Raw genomic sequence first — 16,391 nt, 5'->3', positions numbered from 1 at the left:
GTCAAGTGATTTCCGTTTCAGTGTATCTGAAGAAGTGTGCATGCACAGGAAAGCTCAGACCAAGAACAAACTTAGTTGGTCTCTAAGGTGTTACTGGAAGGAATTTTTTTATTTTGTTTTGACAGAAAAGGAAGTTCAGCAGTTGATCCTCTGGGAATCTCCCGCTCAATGTAGCTGCTACAAGTCTCTTGCAAGGGAGGTGGGGGGATTTATGCCAATTATTACTAAACTCAAGGCCGTATAGAGACTTTGGTTTTTCACCGTTACGGAAATTGAAGCGTTGCTTCCGTTCTTAAAATATTATTGTGGTAGGGAAGATCAGGAACAACAGTAACACCACATTACCTGTTTTTCCAACTTTGGAGCAAGTACGAAAACTGGTTGCAGGCAGGTGGAGGTCACCTCTCACCACCGATGCTTTCGTTCATGACTGGAAGCCACTGAATTTTTAAAGCAGGCACTGTATAAATATTTAGGCTGCAATGCTGTCAAATGCACACTTGTGAGGAAATAAAGCTCATAAGAGAAATCCACTTCCAAGTAAATAAGGTTGGCCCTCGACTATAGAACAGTTGAGCCTCCTGGGAGAGAGCACCATATGGAGTCAAGCAGATCACACACATTACCATTGCACTTTTTATTCCTGTAGTCTTTGCTTAAGACATCAAATTCTCAAAACACAGAATATACAAGAAGAAATCTGAAGATTCTGAGTCCACGTTTGAATTAGTGTGTCCTGTGGAACTCCCTACTGGTAAAAGATTTGAAGGGAGAAGAGTGTTTTTTGCCAGACTTATTTTGAAAATGTTTATGTTTAGACAAATAAGTATTTCGTACTTGTTTACCAATATTTTATTTGTTAATCCAAGCAGTATTTATGATTTGTATGTTTCTGGTGATTTTATTTTTAAATGCTGCATTTCACATTGCTATATTTTTCATGAAAGTAAGTTACTCTAGTTAGTGTTTTCGATTTCTGAGCAGTCAGTATTGACAGTTCCATTATGCCTCCTTCCATGAAACCAAAGGTTAAGGGGACAAAACCACACACCAAGGTCCCCAATACTAACCATGTACATCCCTCCTCTGTACTTGAAAAATTCCCACCAAAGTTCAAGCAAACTTTTTCAAGAGCCCCCACTACACCACCAATATAGACAACCACCAGAGATATTTTCCAAACAGCTTTATTAAGGTGTGCCAAGTTGCACAGGCAGCACATTGTAAGACTGGGGGGGTGGGGAGAACAAGTCACATGTACAATAGTTTTAAAATCAGATGTCGCCCGAACTCCACAGGGCTTCTTCTTCCCAGCTGACATAGCTGCAGGCAGCCTCTACTTAAGCTTTCTTTCTTTTCTTTTTTTAAAAAAGGAATGCAGGGCACTTTGAAAAAACCCACACACACAAAAAGAGTAACGGAGGAAGTCTTCCTTGGCAGGAGCCAAACGAAATTTACGAGGCATGCTGAGCAGTCGAGAAGCACAGTTTCAGTGTGTAGGGATACGGCCCATCTAGACAGAAGAGGAGACATGCATCAGGGTCCCCTAAGCTTTATTTGTTTTTGTGGCAACAAAAGGGATGTATGTATTCAGAGGGTTTTCACAAGTTTCCAGATTTGTTGTCTCCACACACTCTGACCTACTTAACGAGTATGTGTCATGCCCATGGGTGCATATGCAGAGTCTAGGCCCCCCACAACCAACAGGCTTGAAAGAAGAATTCTATTGTAGCCACTGGAAGCCTTTTTAAAAAACAGCTAATTGCAATATGGGAAAATGCCCCCACTTCCAACTAAGCTTGGGAAAAACCACCTTCACTGGCTACAGAAGAAAACATTTTTTAGGGCTAACTACAATGGAGGAGGGGCAATTTCCAGGGGGCGGGTGTCACTGCTGGGATGCCCCATGACAGTTCCTCCAGTTTGCAAGTGTGCTCAAGTTTTTAAAGTTTGGCGATCTCCGATTTGGACCAATTTGAAGGGACCTGCTTGCCTACTTACGTAGGCAAAAGAAGTGGTATCAAGAGTATTGAAAGGGGGGGGGGGGTTTCTGAAAAATGAGCCCATTACAATAAATAATAACAATTTATTATTTATACCCCGCCCATCTGGTTGGGTTTCCCCAGCCACTCTGGACGGCTTCCAACAGAATATTAAAATATAAAATACAATAATAGGCTGAACTGCAAAGTTTAGGCCCAGTTGGCAGTGAGCCCATGCAGGAACCTGCCCTCTCCCCATCCCTTTTCAAGATAGTTGGTGTTCATGGTAGTGGTGGCGGCAGCCCAACAGCAGAGCTTCCAGTAGGCCCTAGATCAGGTGTGCAGAAACTGTGGCCCTTCAAATGTCACAGTAACTAACTCCCATCAGCCCCAGCCAGTGTGGCCAATGGTAAATGATGAAGTTGCAGGCCAGCAACATGGGAGGAGCATACAGATGCTGCTTCCTTAACGATTTCAAAAATGTCAGAAACCTGTTGGCACCTACTCCACTTCCCACTTTCTGCCAGCAGGAAGTTTTAGGGAAAAAGGAGCTCACCCATTACTCGTTGAGTAAACTGTTCTACATAAAATGAGACCAGAAAAAATGAGTAAGGAAAGAAAAAAAAGGCCTCCAGCCCACAACATGCGCACACCACAGAGCTTACTTGGGTTTTTCATCTGGTAATGGTTGAGGAATGCCAGAGTCTCCAGAGCATCACCTTTGGTTTCCCATTCCAGCAAGCCAGAGGAGCTCCTTTCACCTATGAAGACGTTAACAGTGAAGACATAGATGGGCCACCATGGAGAATGTGCACAGGACTGGATGCCTGGCTGGTTAGGGTGGCTAACAAAGGGGAACAATGCTGTTTTCCCCCACCCATACACCATTTAAATCTTCAAGGCTCTTCCCTGGTCCAAGTGAAAGCATGCTGCAGCCAGCCTTAGTTTTGCTGTCTCAAAAGCAGTTCTGAACACGCAGTATAAGGTAAAATGGACACGCTGATGTGGAGCACAGTGTTTTAACTAGCTAACTGAGGTGCACCCTCCAGCCCCCATTCCTGCTTGCTGAGTAGCAGCACTTGCAAGCTTGAAAACTGTACCGTGTACTTACTTTTCCCCGAAAACACTTTGACTGAAGCTGGTCTCTTCACCCCCAGTTCATCACAGATCTGACAGGAGAAAAATGCAAGGCAAGTGTTAAGTTACAAAACTGATTGCAGAGGTTTTTTTTATAACATGCATGTTAAAGTCATGTTCCGTTTCCAAATCCCAGAGAAGAAAAATGCTTTTGCATCGTGAACAGTTATCTACAATGCAAGGTGCTGGGGACATAACAAATAACTTGTAGTCCTATTTTCACATGTTTTAGCACTGCCACACAGTCCCTTCCTTCCCACACCTATGATGTGGCAATCCTCCTAGGGAGCCAAATACCAGGAGAGGCCTGTGATCCATCTGGGCAGCAGGCCTCGGCACACCTCTCGAGACTCTCCCTTGGCCAGACTAACTGCCAAACTCCCTTTTCTCTGTTACCTGACTCCAAGATGGGCCTGAGGCATTACCTCATAGAAGTTATCTTCTGTCACCTCCAGAGGAGCATTGAAGAAATGAAGCACATTACTGGGGTGCTGGATCCTGTTCTTGGCTGCTTGCTCTGGGGTTGAAAACCTGTTGTTCCGAGAGCCACTGAAATCCTTGTAGCTGCACGAACCATCTTCAAGGCCATAAGACTGGCCAGGCATGATGGCCTGTTGCTTGGAAACACTGCCGGAAGGAAACACACAGCTTAAGAGCGGGCAAACATTAAGGGCATGGAGCAGCCTTCAAGGGCAGAGAACAGAGCAGAATGAGGGAAATTAGGAGTAGCAGCACTCACCATACATTCAGCTTTTGATCAAACATGAAGTTGTTGTTCAGGTGAGTGATTGCTCGGTCTACCGCATAACCGTCGGCCATCTCCACCATGGCAGCTCCAGGCTTGCTCTTCATGAACTTCACCTAACAAAACACATACCCTTGTTGAAACACAACTGTTGGCATAGATTGACCCCTTTTGGAGACAAAACCCCAACTCTAAGGTACAGCCACAAACCTCCACTCATTTTAGGAGGCATTTACTGTGTGGACACTGGGCACAAGAGTGTAGCCAGTATTAACTTTCCTCAGTCGCCTGCAGATTCCTTAGCCAATCCCGCCACCATCTTTCATTTGGCCACTGGTTTGCAGGAGGCACATTTTTGAATTGAATTGCAAGCACGAGCTTCCCTTACTCTGCAACCACTTGCTTTTAAAATTCAGCCCAGTTTTCCAGCTGCATTAGGAGCGAGGTTCTATACTCTTGGCATTCTGGGTACCCTTGTTCAACTTTCAATGAGTGAGAACCTATGAGAATTGTCTTCTCGAAAGAGTAAATTCCCAGTATCAGAAAGCCCCCGCCACTGCAGCAAGAGATAAGAATCCTACTGCTGTCAAATTCCACTCTCATCAGTTTCAGGGGTTGATATTATCAAGCATCTGCTGCAAGCAACCAACACCTGGGGGGGCCCCTCACTGCCAGCCCTCAAACCCTAAAGGTGTCCCTTCTCTTCCTTTTTCCTGTTGCTGCCTTCTCATCTACCCTCAACAGTGAGAGGAACCAGGAACAAGAACAGCAGCAGCAATCTTTGCTAGCCTTGGCCTGCTCATCACTCTGGGTGTTGGTGGAATGGTCCCAGAAAGATGGGGCACACAAGTGGGCAGTATGAACAGACAGAGGAAGAGGAGATGGGGCTACTGAAAGAGGTGGCCATCCTCTTATTGACTTAAGAGCCGGAAGACAAGTCATGGAAGTAATCTCAATGCCGTATACAACAACTGCTATCAAGACAGAGCTCAGAGCTAGAGCTCAGCGAAGGGAACTTAAGAGTGTCTCTTTCCAGTGGCATCTTGTCATTTGCACAGGTCTGCTTCCAAATCAAGGGGGAAGAGTAATCTTCTGCTGCCTAACCTCTACTGCTGAAAGATAATCTAGGCCCATCCATCATCACGATGGCAAGCAGAACCGCACTGCCGTTTTGCCAGCAAGCTCAACGTGTTCTCCGACTGGGAGGAGGAGACAGTCAGTTTAATTACCTTCTCCACGTTTCCGTACAGGCAGAAGACGTTGAACACTCTGTCACAGTTCATCTTGGACTGATCCAAGCCATAAACCATCAGGACTGCGCTGTCAGCATGGGGGCCATACTCTGGGGGTGGGGGTGGAGGAGGGGGGTGTCCATACTGAGGCCCGTAGCGGCTCGGCCCCCTATGGCGGCCCCCGACAGGTGGGCCCATCCGCCTCCCTTCATAATGAGGCGGTGGAGGGCCGTAGCCTTCATCGTGATAGTGCCCGTGGTAGCCACCGTGAGGTCCTCCTGGGGAGGGAACGAACATCGAGAGCTCAAGGTGAGGCTAGAGAAGTGTCAGGGTCTGTTCCCCTGGATGCTGTTGCTGTGTGCCGGCTTCTTACCATATTCAGCCGGATGGTCCCCAAGGAGAGGAGGCTGCCTCTGACGCTTGTTGGGGTTCCCACCCGGCTCACCTGCCCAAAAAGAGGAGGCCATTAGGAAAAGACAGCAAAAGCCTGGCACTTGTTATCTCTGGGGCACATGTGGATGCTAGAAAGTCACAAGTCCACCCCCATGGCTCTCCTTACGTTAATTATTTCCAACACCTTAAGAATAAGATCTGCCTCCAGCCACTGGAAGACAGAAGGTGGCAAAAGGTCAACTCATTTTCAAGGGTGCAAAGTGCACCCAACTCTTCTCCTGAGGCAGACAAACAGCTCCACCACCCCCCACACACTTTGAGCTAGGGAGCAGGGGCAGCAGTGCTGGAAGGGGACATTTTGCTTTCTCTTGCAACACTACAAATCCAGCCATTTTTTCTAGGCTGATATGCCTTTTAAGCAGAGCACTGCCACTTGTTTGACCTACTCCGAGGTCATGGTTGGCACAGGTTTGCATTTGGATCCAGTGTTCTCGAAACAGCTGCCTTTTGGCCTAAGTGAAGTTCAATTTCTGCACCCGGTGGTGTCTGAGAGCATGCCAAACCGTATCAACATGGAAACGAGTTACAAAGATAGGCGACCTTGGCCGAGGGGAGGAGGGAGGAAGAGGAGAAGAGAGTCAAAGGACTTGGCAGTTCTACTCAGGGCAACAAGAATAATAATATAAAAAACAAACTAACATCCCCACCCAACTCTAGCAAAGGTAAAGGGACTAAGCAAGAGACTGAGGAGAGTACGCCAAAGCAAAGCAAAAAAACAGCAGTCAAGTTAAAACACACGATTGTATACAAGGCAGAATAATTTAAGCAATCAATACAATATCACTGTTGCTCTAACAAAACAAAAAAGGGGTGTTTTGCAGTTTATTTCGATAGTCATTACAAAGATTGAAAAGGGCTACTTACAGCAGGAGTACACAGTACAATGTCCATTGTCACATACATATTCTGCATTTCTCTTACCATTGGACGCTTCAACAGTGTAAGCACAGTTCTGAAAGATGGCGTCCCATCAAACATACACTGCGACCCTGCGTTACATGGTTTCAGAGTCAAATACAAGTCAACAGGCACCAAACTGATACAATTTTCAAGTAAAAAAAAGTTTTTAAAGTAAAAATAGGGCTCACAAGAGATGTTTTTGTTTGTCTTCAGATGGTATCAAGGAAAAAAAGGACATAACAAAGGTGTAATAATGAGTGTCCCTTCCGTGTTGCATCTCCTGATGTTTTTGTCATGTGCTGTTAACAGGTTTGGTGCTTCTGGCTCTGTGTAGGTCTCCCGTGTGCATGTCTCTCCTCTGATAATGGAATGTGCCTTGGATACCAAGTGCCCCCTGGAGCAGAAAGCACCCCCAAGTCTCTAGGGAGCTGGGGGCTCTGGGTACTTGGTGTTTTTTTGTCTGTCTCCGCTCGGCGCTGATAAATGTTGGCAGCCGTGGACTGCGAGAAAAGGAGTGATAAACTGCCCTCCCAAACCAAACCGTGTTGATATGGAGAGCGTCCTATTGTCTTGGAGGGTCTCTGGGATCTACTCCGTTCTCCGGTAAGAGCGCTGGTGCATTTGTCTGAGACCCATCTGGTCTGTGTTTTCCTAGTTTCTGTGTAACATTCTTGGGTTCAAGGTTTGGTTTGTTTGTTTGGATTTGTAAGAATGTCGTGGCCTGGTGCGTCTTTCTCTCTCTCATTCTCTCTCTGTCTCACTCTGTGCTTGTAGATGTTTCTTGGATCACGGTGTGGTGTTCTTGATGTAAAAGAATTGAACTCAAAATCTGCTGCTTTTCAGGTACTTTTTTAAGATGCTGCGTGTTTTCTCCAGGCAGAGCTAGTGGAAGGTTGGCTTTTTTTTCCTACACTGTGTGGTGTTAAAAGCATGTGTAGCAGAAGGCAGATCACAGGCAATTCAGGACTTCGGCTGCAGTAGCATACGGTTCCCCCAGGGTCATGTGTGAACGCACTGTTCAGAGCTGGGGAAAGGCCAGGTTAATGCACCTCCTCTTTGCCCAGCCTAAAGACAGGAGAGCCAGGAGGCAGCTAACTGAATTGCACAGCCCTGCCAACTAGCCACTGCCAATCTGTACAATCTTCTAGTTATGTACCTTGGAGGAGAAAGTGAGTCATGTTCATGTCAAGTCATGTAATGCCATTGCTTGCTTTGCTACGGGGTGGGGCCCAAAATGACCTTGGCCAGCCCCCTTGATCAACAGCTTCCTCCAGCCCGCCCCCCACAACTGCTTTTCTGCAGCACTCGGTGATCTCTACATCCATGGAAGAATGCAGGGCAACGCCGAAGTTTTAAGGGCACAAGACCACACAAATCCGACCTTTAAGCCAATTCAATGCCTGTTGTGTGAATTACACTGCTTGTAGTGTAACACACAAAAAGACAGCATCGCCCTTGCACACAAGCTGCTAAAAATAAGGTGGGTCAGGTATGACTTGCCACTCCCCTCCAATTCAGAAACCAAGAAACTGCTCTTCAGCCGATTGTGGGCTGATCTGGAGCATGTCAACGTTCTAACTTGTTCATCCTCCTTAATTTCACTTTCAAGGAAATGGCGCTCGAGACCACCAGCTGAAAGGCCACATTCCTCGCCCCCCTAAAAATATCTGTGAGCTTAATGCACAGCTTTACCTTAAGCCTGAGCAAAGCCCCCTTCCTTCACTACCTCTGTGCTATGTGCACAGCAAGGTGTCACCTGAGAATTCTCAGTGGGAAGGAGCCCATACCCAACCCACTGAATGGCAGGTGTGCTATGCAACCACCACCAGCTGGATCAGGGTTAGGGCAGCAGGCCACTTTGACGCTTCTGCTTTCAACAATGCGCCTTGTTTTTCAAGCAGATGAGAACAGCCATTCCCTGAAGTGATCCCTCCAGGATCAAGCGCTTCATTAAAGTCCATTTGGCGTTGCCTTTTGCAAAATAGTATTAGCGATGCCAGTTCTTCACCCTGGTAGCTGTACCTTATACAGGCTCCATGTGTGCCCTGAAGTTCAACTTCAGGAACCACCTCCTTTTAACTGTTCCACCATATTCCCAATGCTGTGTTCCAGTTTTCGAATCTTGCCACAAGTAGATTGGAGACTATCCTAGGCAAGGGAAGGAAAGGAAGGTGGAGCCAGAGAAACTGGCGCTGTGACTGAAGCCTGGTCACATGGCCCTGCCTATACTGGGTGGAGGAAGTAAATTCATTGTTGTCCCGGAGACCTTAAACATGCCAATGAGAATGCACACTTCCCTTCAAAACTACTTGTCACTATTTACAACCGCTTATCTTAAATGTCTTATTAGGCCTCCTAAATAAAGGCTCCAATGGCCTGATAATGCCTTACAAAAAATGTCAGAAGTCAAAGCACAGCTGCACTAGCTCGAGACTTCCAAAATCAGCCACAATGCTGGACAGCAGGCAAATGGCATTACATCACACAAATCAGATCTATGAAGTGTGCTATTCAACGGGAAAGGCAAGGGTTCATGTGTGGCTTCAAAGCAGTCTATCAAGGTTACCTTGTCCACTGAGGTTAGGGTTGGTGTAGTCCCATGTGTCTTGGTCGTTCTTGAACACATTCAGGCGGGTTGGCTAAAAAACAAACACACGGCCGTACAAAAGTAATGCAAGACGTCGAAATTACGTGGCCAACCCTTAGCTACACCTCTTCCAAAAGCTTCATTGCAATGATGGTTGAGTGCAATACTGTGCACAGGCTAGGCCAGACCAGCAATTCATCCAGCTCAGTCTAAGAGCCATCAACAAGGTACAGTGACCATTACAAACCCAACTTATTCAGTAACATTAACTTGGCAGGTGTACTTTTTGCTACTGCAGGCAACAGCCCCTATACTTATTCCCCCATGCATTTTGAGGCTTCTTTGCTGCTAGCCACAATTTTTTAGCAACATGTTCCACAGATCAGTTGGCATGTGAAGACTTTTGTGATTCCCCTTATGGCCAGCAGTAACATAATGTAGCTAATGCCATATTGGATGAGAAAGCAAGACTCAACACAAATCAGAGCACAAACCAGTATGCTTTGGGAGTGGTTTTTTTTTTAGGGAGAGGCATTAGAAAGGGAGGCTTTAGGGCTGGCAAAAACATATTGTAGAATAGTGTGACTACCCACAAGCCCTGGAACAGGGAGTGACATACCTGAACTAAGGGAGAGAGTACTTATACACATTGATGGCAAGGGTCATCTCCCTTTCTGCAGGCCCCTTTCAATTCACCAAGGATCACACAGAAGAACCATATCACATTCTTCAAAGCGACACTCACCTTTGCGTATTCAATCTTCAGAGTACAGCATCCAGAGTAAATGTCAGCCCCATTCAGAGAAGCTTTTGCTCTTTGAGCGCTCTGCACAGAGTCAAATGTTTGTAGTGTTAAGGAAGCCTTGGAGAAATTGGGGCAGCCTTTTGGCCATCGGAGAAACTTAATGCTCCCAACTTTGAAGTTCTTGTTGTTGGACCCTTTCAGAAGTACATCTGTGTCTGAGAATTGCCTTCCCTTCCGCTTTCACCTCATATGTCCAACTTGAGATCACATGCGTTCAGAACCAAACCCACCCCACTGAAACTGCAATTGCCTCTTGCCTTTTATTGTAGAGATTGCTCCTTCAGGTTAGTGGTGGAGATACCTGTGGTATGCAAGCATAGTGCTCAGGTAATCAGGTGAGGGCCACGTAAACAGGCCTGACACAGTGTTCTGCCAATTCCCAGATGGCTCCAGACCTTGACCAAAGCCAGAGGCTCAAACAGGACTTGGGGATTTGTAAACCTATGCTCTCACAGTAGAGTAGACTATCAAGGGAGTCCACGAAACACAAGTACAGGTACAGTGGTACCTTGGTTTTTTAACATAGTTCTGGAAGTCCGTTCAAGTTCCAAAACGTCAGAAAACCAAAAACAGAAGCCTCAAAACGCAAGCTTCAATACAGAAAACTCAAAACGGAAGCCGTGTTTCCTATTCGACTTTCGAGATGCATTCGAAAACCAAGGCACTTACTTCTGGGTTTTCGGCGTTCGAGTTCCAAAACGTTTGATTATGGAGGCGTTCAAAAACCAAGGTACCACTATAACTGTCTTCTGAGGAGATGAATTAGGAGACTACTCACTGAAACTCAAATGAAGACAGAACAGTAATAATCTTTCTTCAGGCTAGTGGCACAGCAAATGTTATTGTCAAAAAGCCTGAGACAACAGATAAAAGCAATTTGTTTGTCCAAGCTGCAAGGCACTTAGTTTGAATTATTCCAAGGACAAACATGGTTCAATTGCTACAGGCATCCCAGACACCAGGGGGAGAAAAGGATATTCCACCATAGCCTGGACACCATTCTTTCGGAAGATAACAATCCGCTGCACTGGGCCACATGGGTTGCAGATGGTGTACAGCACATCCTGTAAGATGAAAAACAATCGCATATTTTAAAGCTGTGGAACATGTGGCCCTTAAGATGTTGTTGGCCTACAACCCTCCTAATCCCTGATCATTGGCCACAGTGAGAAAGACTGATGGGACCTGGAGTCCAATATCTGGAAGGTCACACCCCAACCTAGTAGATCTGACTACTAGTCACAAGACCACAGGCAACAGAGCATCTTCAGAAACAATGGAACACACTTCTGCCAGCCACCCTAGTATCCAGGCAAGCTATTTTGTGGACCTGGGTGGACTTGCAAGGACAGCAATTATCCTGGCAGCTATAATTTATGCATCTGCACTGTGTATGAAATGAACCCTGGGGCCCCCAACAAAGACCAATTACGTTCAAGTGTTTCTGGCCGAGTACATGCAGCATCACTACGCACCGTTGTGATGGAGTAGATGGGGTTCAGGATGGTGAAGAGAAGAACATTGTTGACTCCCCTAGAATCATCCGAGTCGCCGGGGCGTGAAATCTTCTGGCTGGTGGAGTAGTTGACAAAGGCTGGGTGCCCAGCAATGTAGATCTGGTTGTCAGCTGCGTAGTTCACAGCGTTGCAGGCTCCCAAGATATCCTCAAACTCCACCAGAGCCTGCCTCTTTTTGGGCATCACCACCACATAGCTTGGGGGAAGAAAAGGAACCAGACTGCTTACACTGCCAAAGTAGTCAACACTACATGAACATCCAACCATCCTCCAAACCATCTCGTCAGATGCCCAATTTGCCCGCTCCTAACCTTATGGGGCCAAATTCCTGCAGGGCCTCCACAAGGTCAGCTTCCACAACACCGTCGATCAGGCCCCTGATGTGGACAACAGGGGAAGCAGCTGGCTTGTGGGGATCATCATAGTTCTCCTGCCAGGGGGGAAAGAAGAGAAAAACTTTGCTCTCTATTGCAAACCATTCTAGCTGCAAATGAAGAATAGCCTCTTTACAGAAAGGTTAGTTCTCTCTAGCAATTGCCCCACAAGTAAAAAGACATGGAGCCTCCTCAGTGAAGTAATCAAACATTAAGGAAAAACTTTTTGTATTAACATGACTCTCCAAAGCATCCTTTGCTACACTCAGGCATTTTATTTGATATACTTAACAATTAAGAGCAGGCTCCATACTGATACGACACATTCTAGATCAAAATACAGGCTTCATCTCCAACACCACAAAGTTACTGTATTTCTGTGAGAAAAATAACTACCCCTCCAAAAGGCAAGTAAACTTGAAAAAACAACCTAGACTCTTATTTTTCTAAAACAAAACCAGTCTTGTCAGTCTGAGCGAAGATAACAAAGTTGCCCTTGGGCAGCTTGAGAAGTTACTGCCAAGAATGGTAAAAGACAGTTCAAGTTATTTCCCCCAGAGAAATTAAGACTCTTGCCTTTGGGGGGGGGGGGACTACTTTGCAACTGTTACAAAATTCTCCGCATTCTCAATCTGGGCACACTATGAAAAGTACCCTCTATTCAAGTCATCATTATTTCTCTCACCTCTCACAAGCCAATCAAACTCCTTCCAGAGATGCCCATGTTGCTAGTAGCAGACAGTGAACTCCACTAGTTGAGGATCAGGATTTGTCTTAGTTTGGCAGCCTGATCCCAAGCACTTTTTCTGCCCCCATCCCAATTTTGGTGGCAGAGGCAAAAGTAGAGAGTGCTGAGGTGGATGAGCCCAACACCCTGATGACAGCATCACTTGATGAGTGAAGAAGGGGCAATAATCACATATCAGCTGAGGAGGAGGCTGTGTACCTTTGTGTGTGTCTACCTGTACATGCAAGCAGAGTGTACACAAGTGTGGTGCAACCACAGCCAGCACTCATATGTGGCTCCGGGAGGGTGAGCTAAAAGTAAATGTGGCCCTCTGGTCAAAAAAGGTTGGCCATCCCTGGCCAAGAGGCTCAGTCCTTATTTCAATACAAACCCTCATCCAAGGTTCCGTGACTGCTTCATGCCTGTGGTTCCACATAGTTAGCAATGAACTGTCCTAATCCCATCAGAAATCTGAAAAAGAGCTTTTGTCCTGCCTAGCACCTCACAGAGTGTGTGGAGCAAGGTATTCTTCCCAGATTTATCCACCACACCATGATGTATTGGGGGGTGGGGGTGAGAGGTGTTTGCTTTTCCTGAAATTTGCTTTTGGCAGCTGAACTATAGCAAATTTGGAGGCAATAAAAAAAACCTAAACTTTCTCCTATTATTAATATAACTTTATCAGCAACACACTACTTTGCCTCTGTATTAAGGACGAGGCGAAGGAAAAACCCTGTGAATCAGAATGAAGGGCACCATCTTACTGAGCTTGCCATTTCCAATTGGTGCAGAGTGGGAGGAGAGATGGTGACGCCGACCCCATGTTCTGTGCCTTGTACAGTATCTGGTACTTGAGAGCTATGCTGCCCTATACTCCCAGGCTCTGCTTTACATATTACAGCTAATAAACAACAACAAACCCATCCCTTCATGCCATCCTTTCAAAACCACTTACTACATATTGCAGCAGAGAGTTCTGCAAGTCTGGTGTGGCGTGGTGTTACATGTCCTTTATGCCTGCTCCATGTTGCTCTCCTGCCTTGCAAGTTATCAGTTAAGTCCCCCTACTTCACAGGTGTAATGTCTATTTTAAAGTGTCACCTAGTCTACCAGCCATCAAAGCCTGTGGCAGTTGCTAAAGATAAAGAGTCCTTTAGTGGAGCACAAAAACAGTACCACCTCACACCTACTACCCTGTTCAATTACGTCAGTACATTCTTTTTCACTCTGCTGCCCTCCGTGTTTTGGACTACAACTGGCGCTGCAGTCCCAAACATCTGTAGGGCAGCAGGGGTAGGAAAGGGCACACAAAGTGAGGCACCATGGGGGCATCCGATGCTAATCCTTCTCATAGTAGACCCTAGGAAGTTAATTGACCCAATTAACTTAGTTTCATTGGGCATACTCCACTTCGGATTTAGTTATGTATTCATTCGGAATTTCTAAGTGGTGGGGAATTTTTTTTTAAACCACCATAAAGAGAGTAAGAGCCATTAATATTCATTACAAAAGCAAAAGAACTACCTTAAAATACCTGCTAAATCAATGAAGCCTTTGCCATGCGCCTGGCATTCAGCAGGGACTATTATGGGTTGCATCTTTGTCACCTGGGGAAAACAGAACCCTCCAAAATTCCCCTCCCAACCTTTGAAAAAAAAGAGACTGCTGAACTCCAGATTTACACATGTCTCCTTGTGTGCATTTATAAACATGGACCTATACCTATCTATATGTGTGTGTTTACGCACTGTAGGTACGCATGTACCGTATGCACTATGTTATACCGAACATGAAAGCGTTTTAGGGTTAGGGCCCTTGTTCCCGCTTAGGAAAGCCGGCGCACGCGTGGCAGGCGTAGACGCCGTCCTGCCCCTGGTAGACTGCTCCCGCACGTGGAGGCTCCGCTCTTGAGATTCCGATACGTCCAGTGAAGGCGGCGTGCCGGGGCGCGAGTTTCCCTGGAGGGGTAGGCTGCTCCTGCGCATGGAGGTTCCGCCTGGGCCGCCACTAGGCCCGTTTTGCTTCGCTTCCCACCCTGCGCGCGCACATCCCCGTCCCGCTTTCCCCAACCCTCCCCCAGTACCGCCGTGCGGCCTTCCTCCCCCTCAGGCCCATCCCGCCCCGCCGGCCCTGGCTCTTCTCACCCCGCCTCCGCCGGCCGCTCCTCCCGGGCCGTGATCCGCGTTTTCCGTTTTCTGGCGCTTCGGCGCGCGGCCGCCGTCAGGGCCTCCCCCATAGTAGCGCCCCGACCCGCCTCCTCCGCCTCCGCCAGCCATCTTCACCATATCTCCGCCGCGTCCCGAGCCGCCGCCGCCGCCCTCGCCGCTCTGCGAACCGCGCCACCTCCGCCGCGACATGGCGCCCGCACTACAGCAGCCCACCCTCGCTACCAGCTTAGGTACGCCTCTATTGGGCGCGCCTCCCGTCATTCAGCAGCGCCGAGGCGCCCATTGGGTCCAGTTGCTCCCTTACCCACCTGCGTCCCGCCCTCCGACGCCATTGGATCGGGTGTCTCCCGCCTGCCGACTTGATTCGCTTCCGTGCCTGCTTTTCAAGCGGCTTGGCAAGCCCGGTTGGGCGGCGGCAGCGTCCATCAGATGACCCTTCAAATTAATTGGACGAAAACGACGTCTCTCCAGTCGGCATCCCGCCCCACCGCATTGCCTCTCGTGGAGCGCCCTCCTTCTTCTCCAGAAAACCGTTGGCTCCCCGAAAACGCTGCAGTTCGCTCCTGTTGCCTTATTGGGTACTTGGAGTATCCATCATAGCAACGCAAAGTCTGATTGGGCCATATCGCAAGAAGACACCCTCGTATGTATTTGTTCCTATAACGGAACGCATTGTCTCCCTGCGTCAATTTTATTGGCTAATTTTTGTGTCCGTCGCCCTGCTCGCTGAAAACCATTGGACTTGGAGCCCGTGCTATTTATTTTAATTGGTGAGCGCGATTTCAGCTCCCCCCCCCGTCCCTTGTGAGTTTGAGCCAATAAAATAAAACAGGAGGCGGGATTTTTTTTCCTCCACAAAAGGCCTATCCACTCTTATCGTTAAGACGAAAAGAATCCCGCCCACACGCCTCATGCTGATGATAACGCAAAGGATTGTGGGAGTTTTCTTGGATGTTGGCCGGGAAAGTCAATGGGCGTCTAGCTTGGCTGAAGTAATAACAGCAAAGGATTGTGGGAGTGGCTCTTCACTTTAGCCAATTGGCTTCTTGACTGAGCTGCAAGACAGAACACTTATTTCAACAGGAAGAGGAGACATATATTGTAATCTAATCGCTAAATGGCACCTTAAACCTAGGTTAAGGTTGCCACAATGGAATGTCTAGGGGCTTTTTTTTTGCAATGGAGTTTATTATTATTAATTTCATTTCTATACCGTGTTATATTTTAAAGAACAAATCTCAACACAGTTTACAAAACATTAAAACATAAAAGCAAACAATCCAGAATAAAACAAATCCAAGCTTCAATATTTCAGATAATAATAATAATAATAATAATAATAATAATAATAATAATTTATTATTTATACCCCGCCCATCTGGCCGGGTCTCCCCAGCCACTCTGGGCGGCCTCCAACAAATATCAAAATACAATACAGAGTCACAAATTAAAAACTTCCCTAAACAGGTCTTTCTCCAAGTGACATTTTGCATTCCCCAGTCCCCAACCTGGCATCCAGAGATCCCCCACATGGTCGCAGTTGGACCCACATCAGTTGCAAAACACGCCTGGTGCTTGGCTAATTTCTAACACTGTCACCTGCGGACCCTCAAGGGCTCTACCTGGCCCCCAGGACTCTCCCAAGCCACACCCCTCACCAGCCCTATTTCTCATTTCTCCTTAAGTTTTTTTAACCTGGCTGGAATGTGTCCTTGCTTGCCTGAAAGGAAGTTAGTGAGGGTCATGGAAACCAGCCTACTATTC

At 47.0% G+C, this 16,391-nt stretch overlaps 1 protein-coding gene across 1 annotated transcript; it reads right to left on the bottom strand.

Moving 5' to 3' along the window:
* Positions 1-1,171: 1,171 nt before the first annotated feature.
* On the bottom strand, positions 1,172-14,765 carry HNRNPL (heterogeneous nuclear ribonucleoprotein L). Its single transcript, XM_033158461.1, has 13 exons — positions 14,604-14,765; positions 11,670-11,788; positions 11,317-11,554; positions 10,820-10,905; positions 9,782-9,878; positions 9,016-9,088; positions 5,470-5,541; positions 5,094-5,374; positions 3,859-3,980; positions 3,545-3,746; positions 3,094-3,151; positions 2,648-2,743; positions 1,172-1,513 (listed from the first exon to the last, which is right to left on the bottom strand). Exons 1-13 carry the CDS (start codon positions 14,742-14,744, stop codon positions 1,455-1,457), a joined length of 1,644 nt encoding a protein of 547 aa, XP_033014352.1. The 5' UTR covers positions 14,745-14,765; the 3' UTR covers positions 1,172-1,454.
* Between the last annotated feature and the right edge of the window lie 1,626 nt (positions 14,766-16,391).

The sequence above is a fragment of the Lacerta agilis genome, chromosome 8, assembly GCF_009819535.1.
Source record: "Lacerta agilis isolate rLacAgi1 chromosome 8, rLacAgi1.pri, whole genome shotgun sequence".
Classification (NCBI taxonomy): domain Eukaryota; kingdom Metazoa; phylum Chordata; class Lepidosauria; order Squamata; family Lacertidae; genus Lacerta; species Lacerta agilis.
The sequence above is the reverse complement of the archived record's forward strand: the minus strand, read 5'-3'. Positions and strand labels throughout refer to the sequence as shown.

Bases quoted from the DNA above. Each gene is read 5' to 3' on its own strand.
- HNRNPL (XM_033158461.1), bottom strand. From the start codon at position 14,744: ATGGTGAAGATGGCTGGCGGAGGCGGAGGAGGCGGGTCGGGGCGCTAC. The intron at 9,089-9,781 runs GTGAGTGTCGCT...TTTGTTTTTTAG, and splicing joins TGAAGATTGAATACGCAAAG to CCAACCCGCCTGAATGTGTT. The intron at 3,981-5,093 runs GTAATTAAACTG...GTGTTTTGTTAG, and splicing joins TGTACGGAAACGTGGAGAAG to GTGAAGTTCATGAAGAGCAA.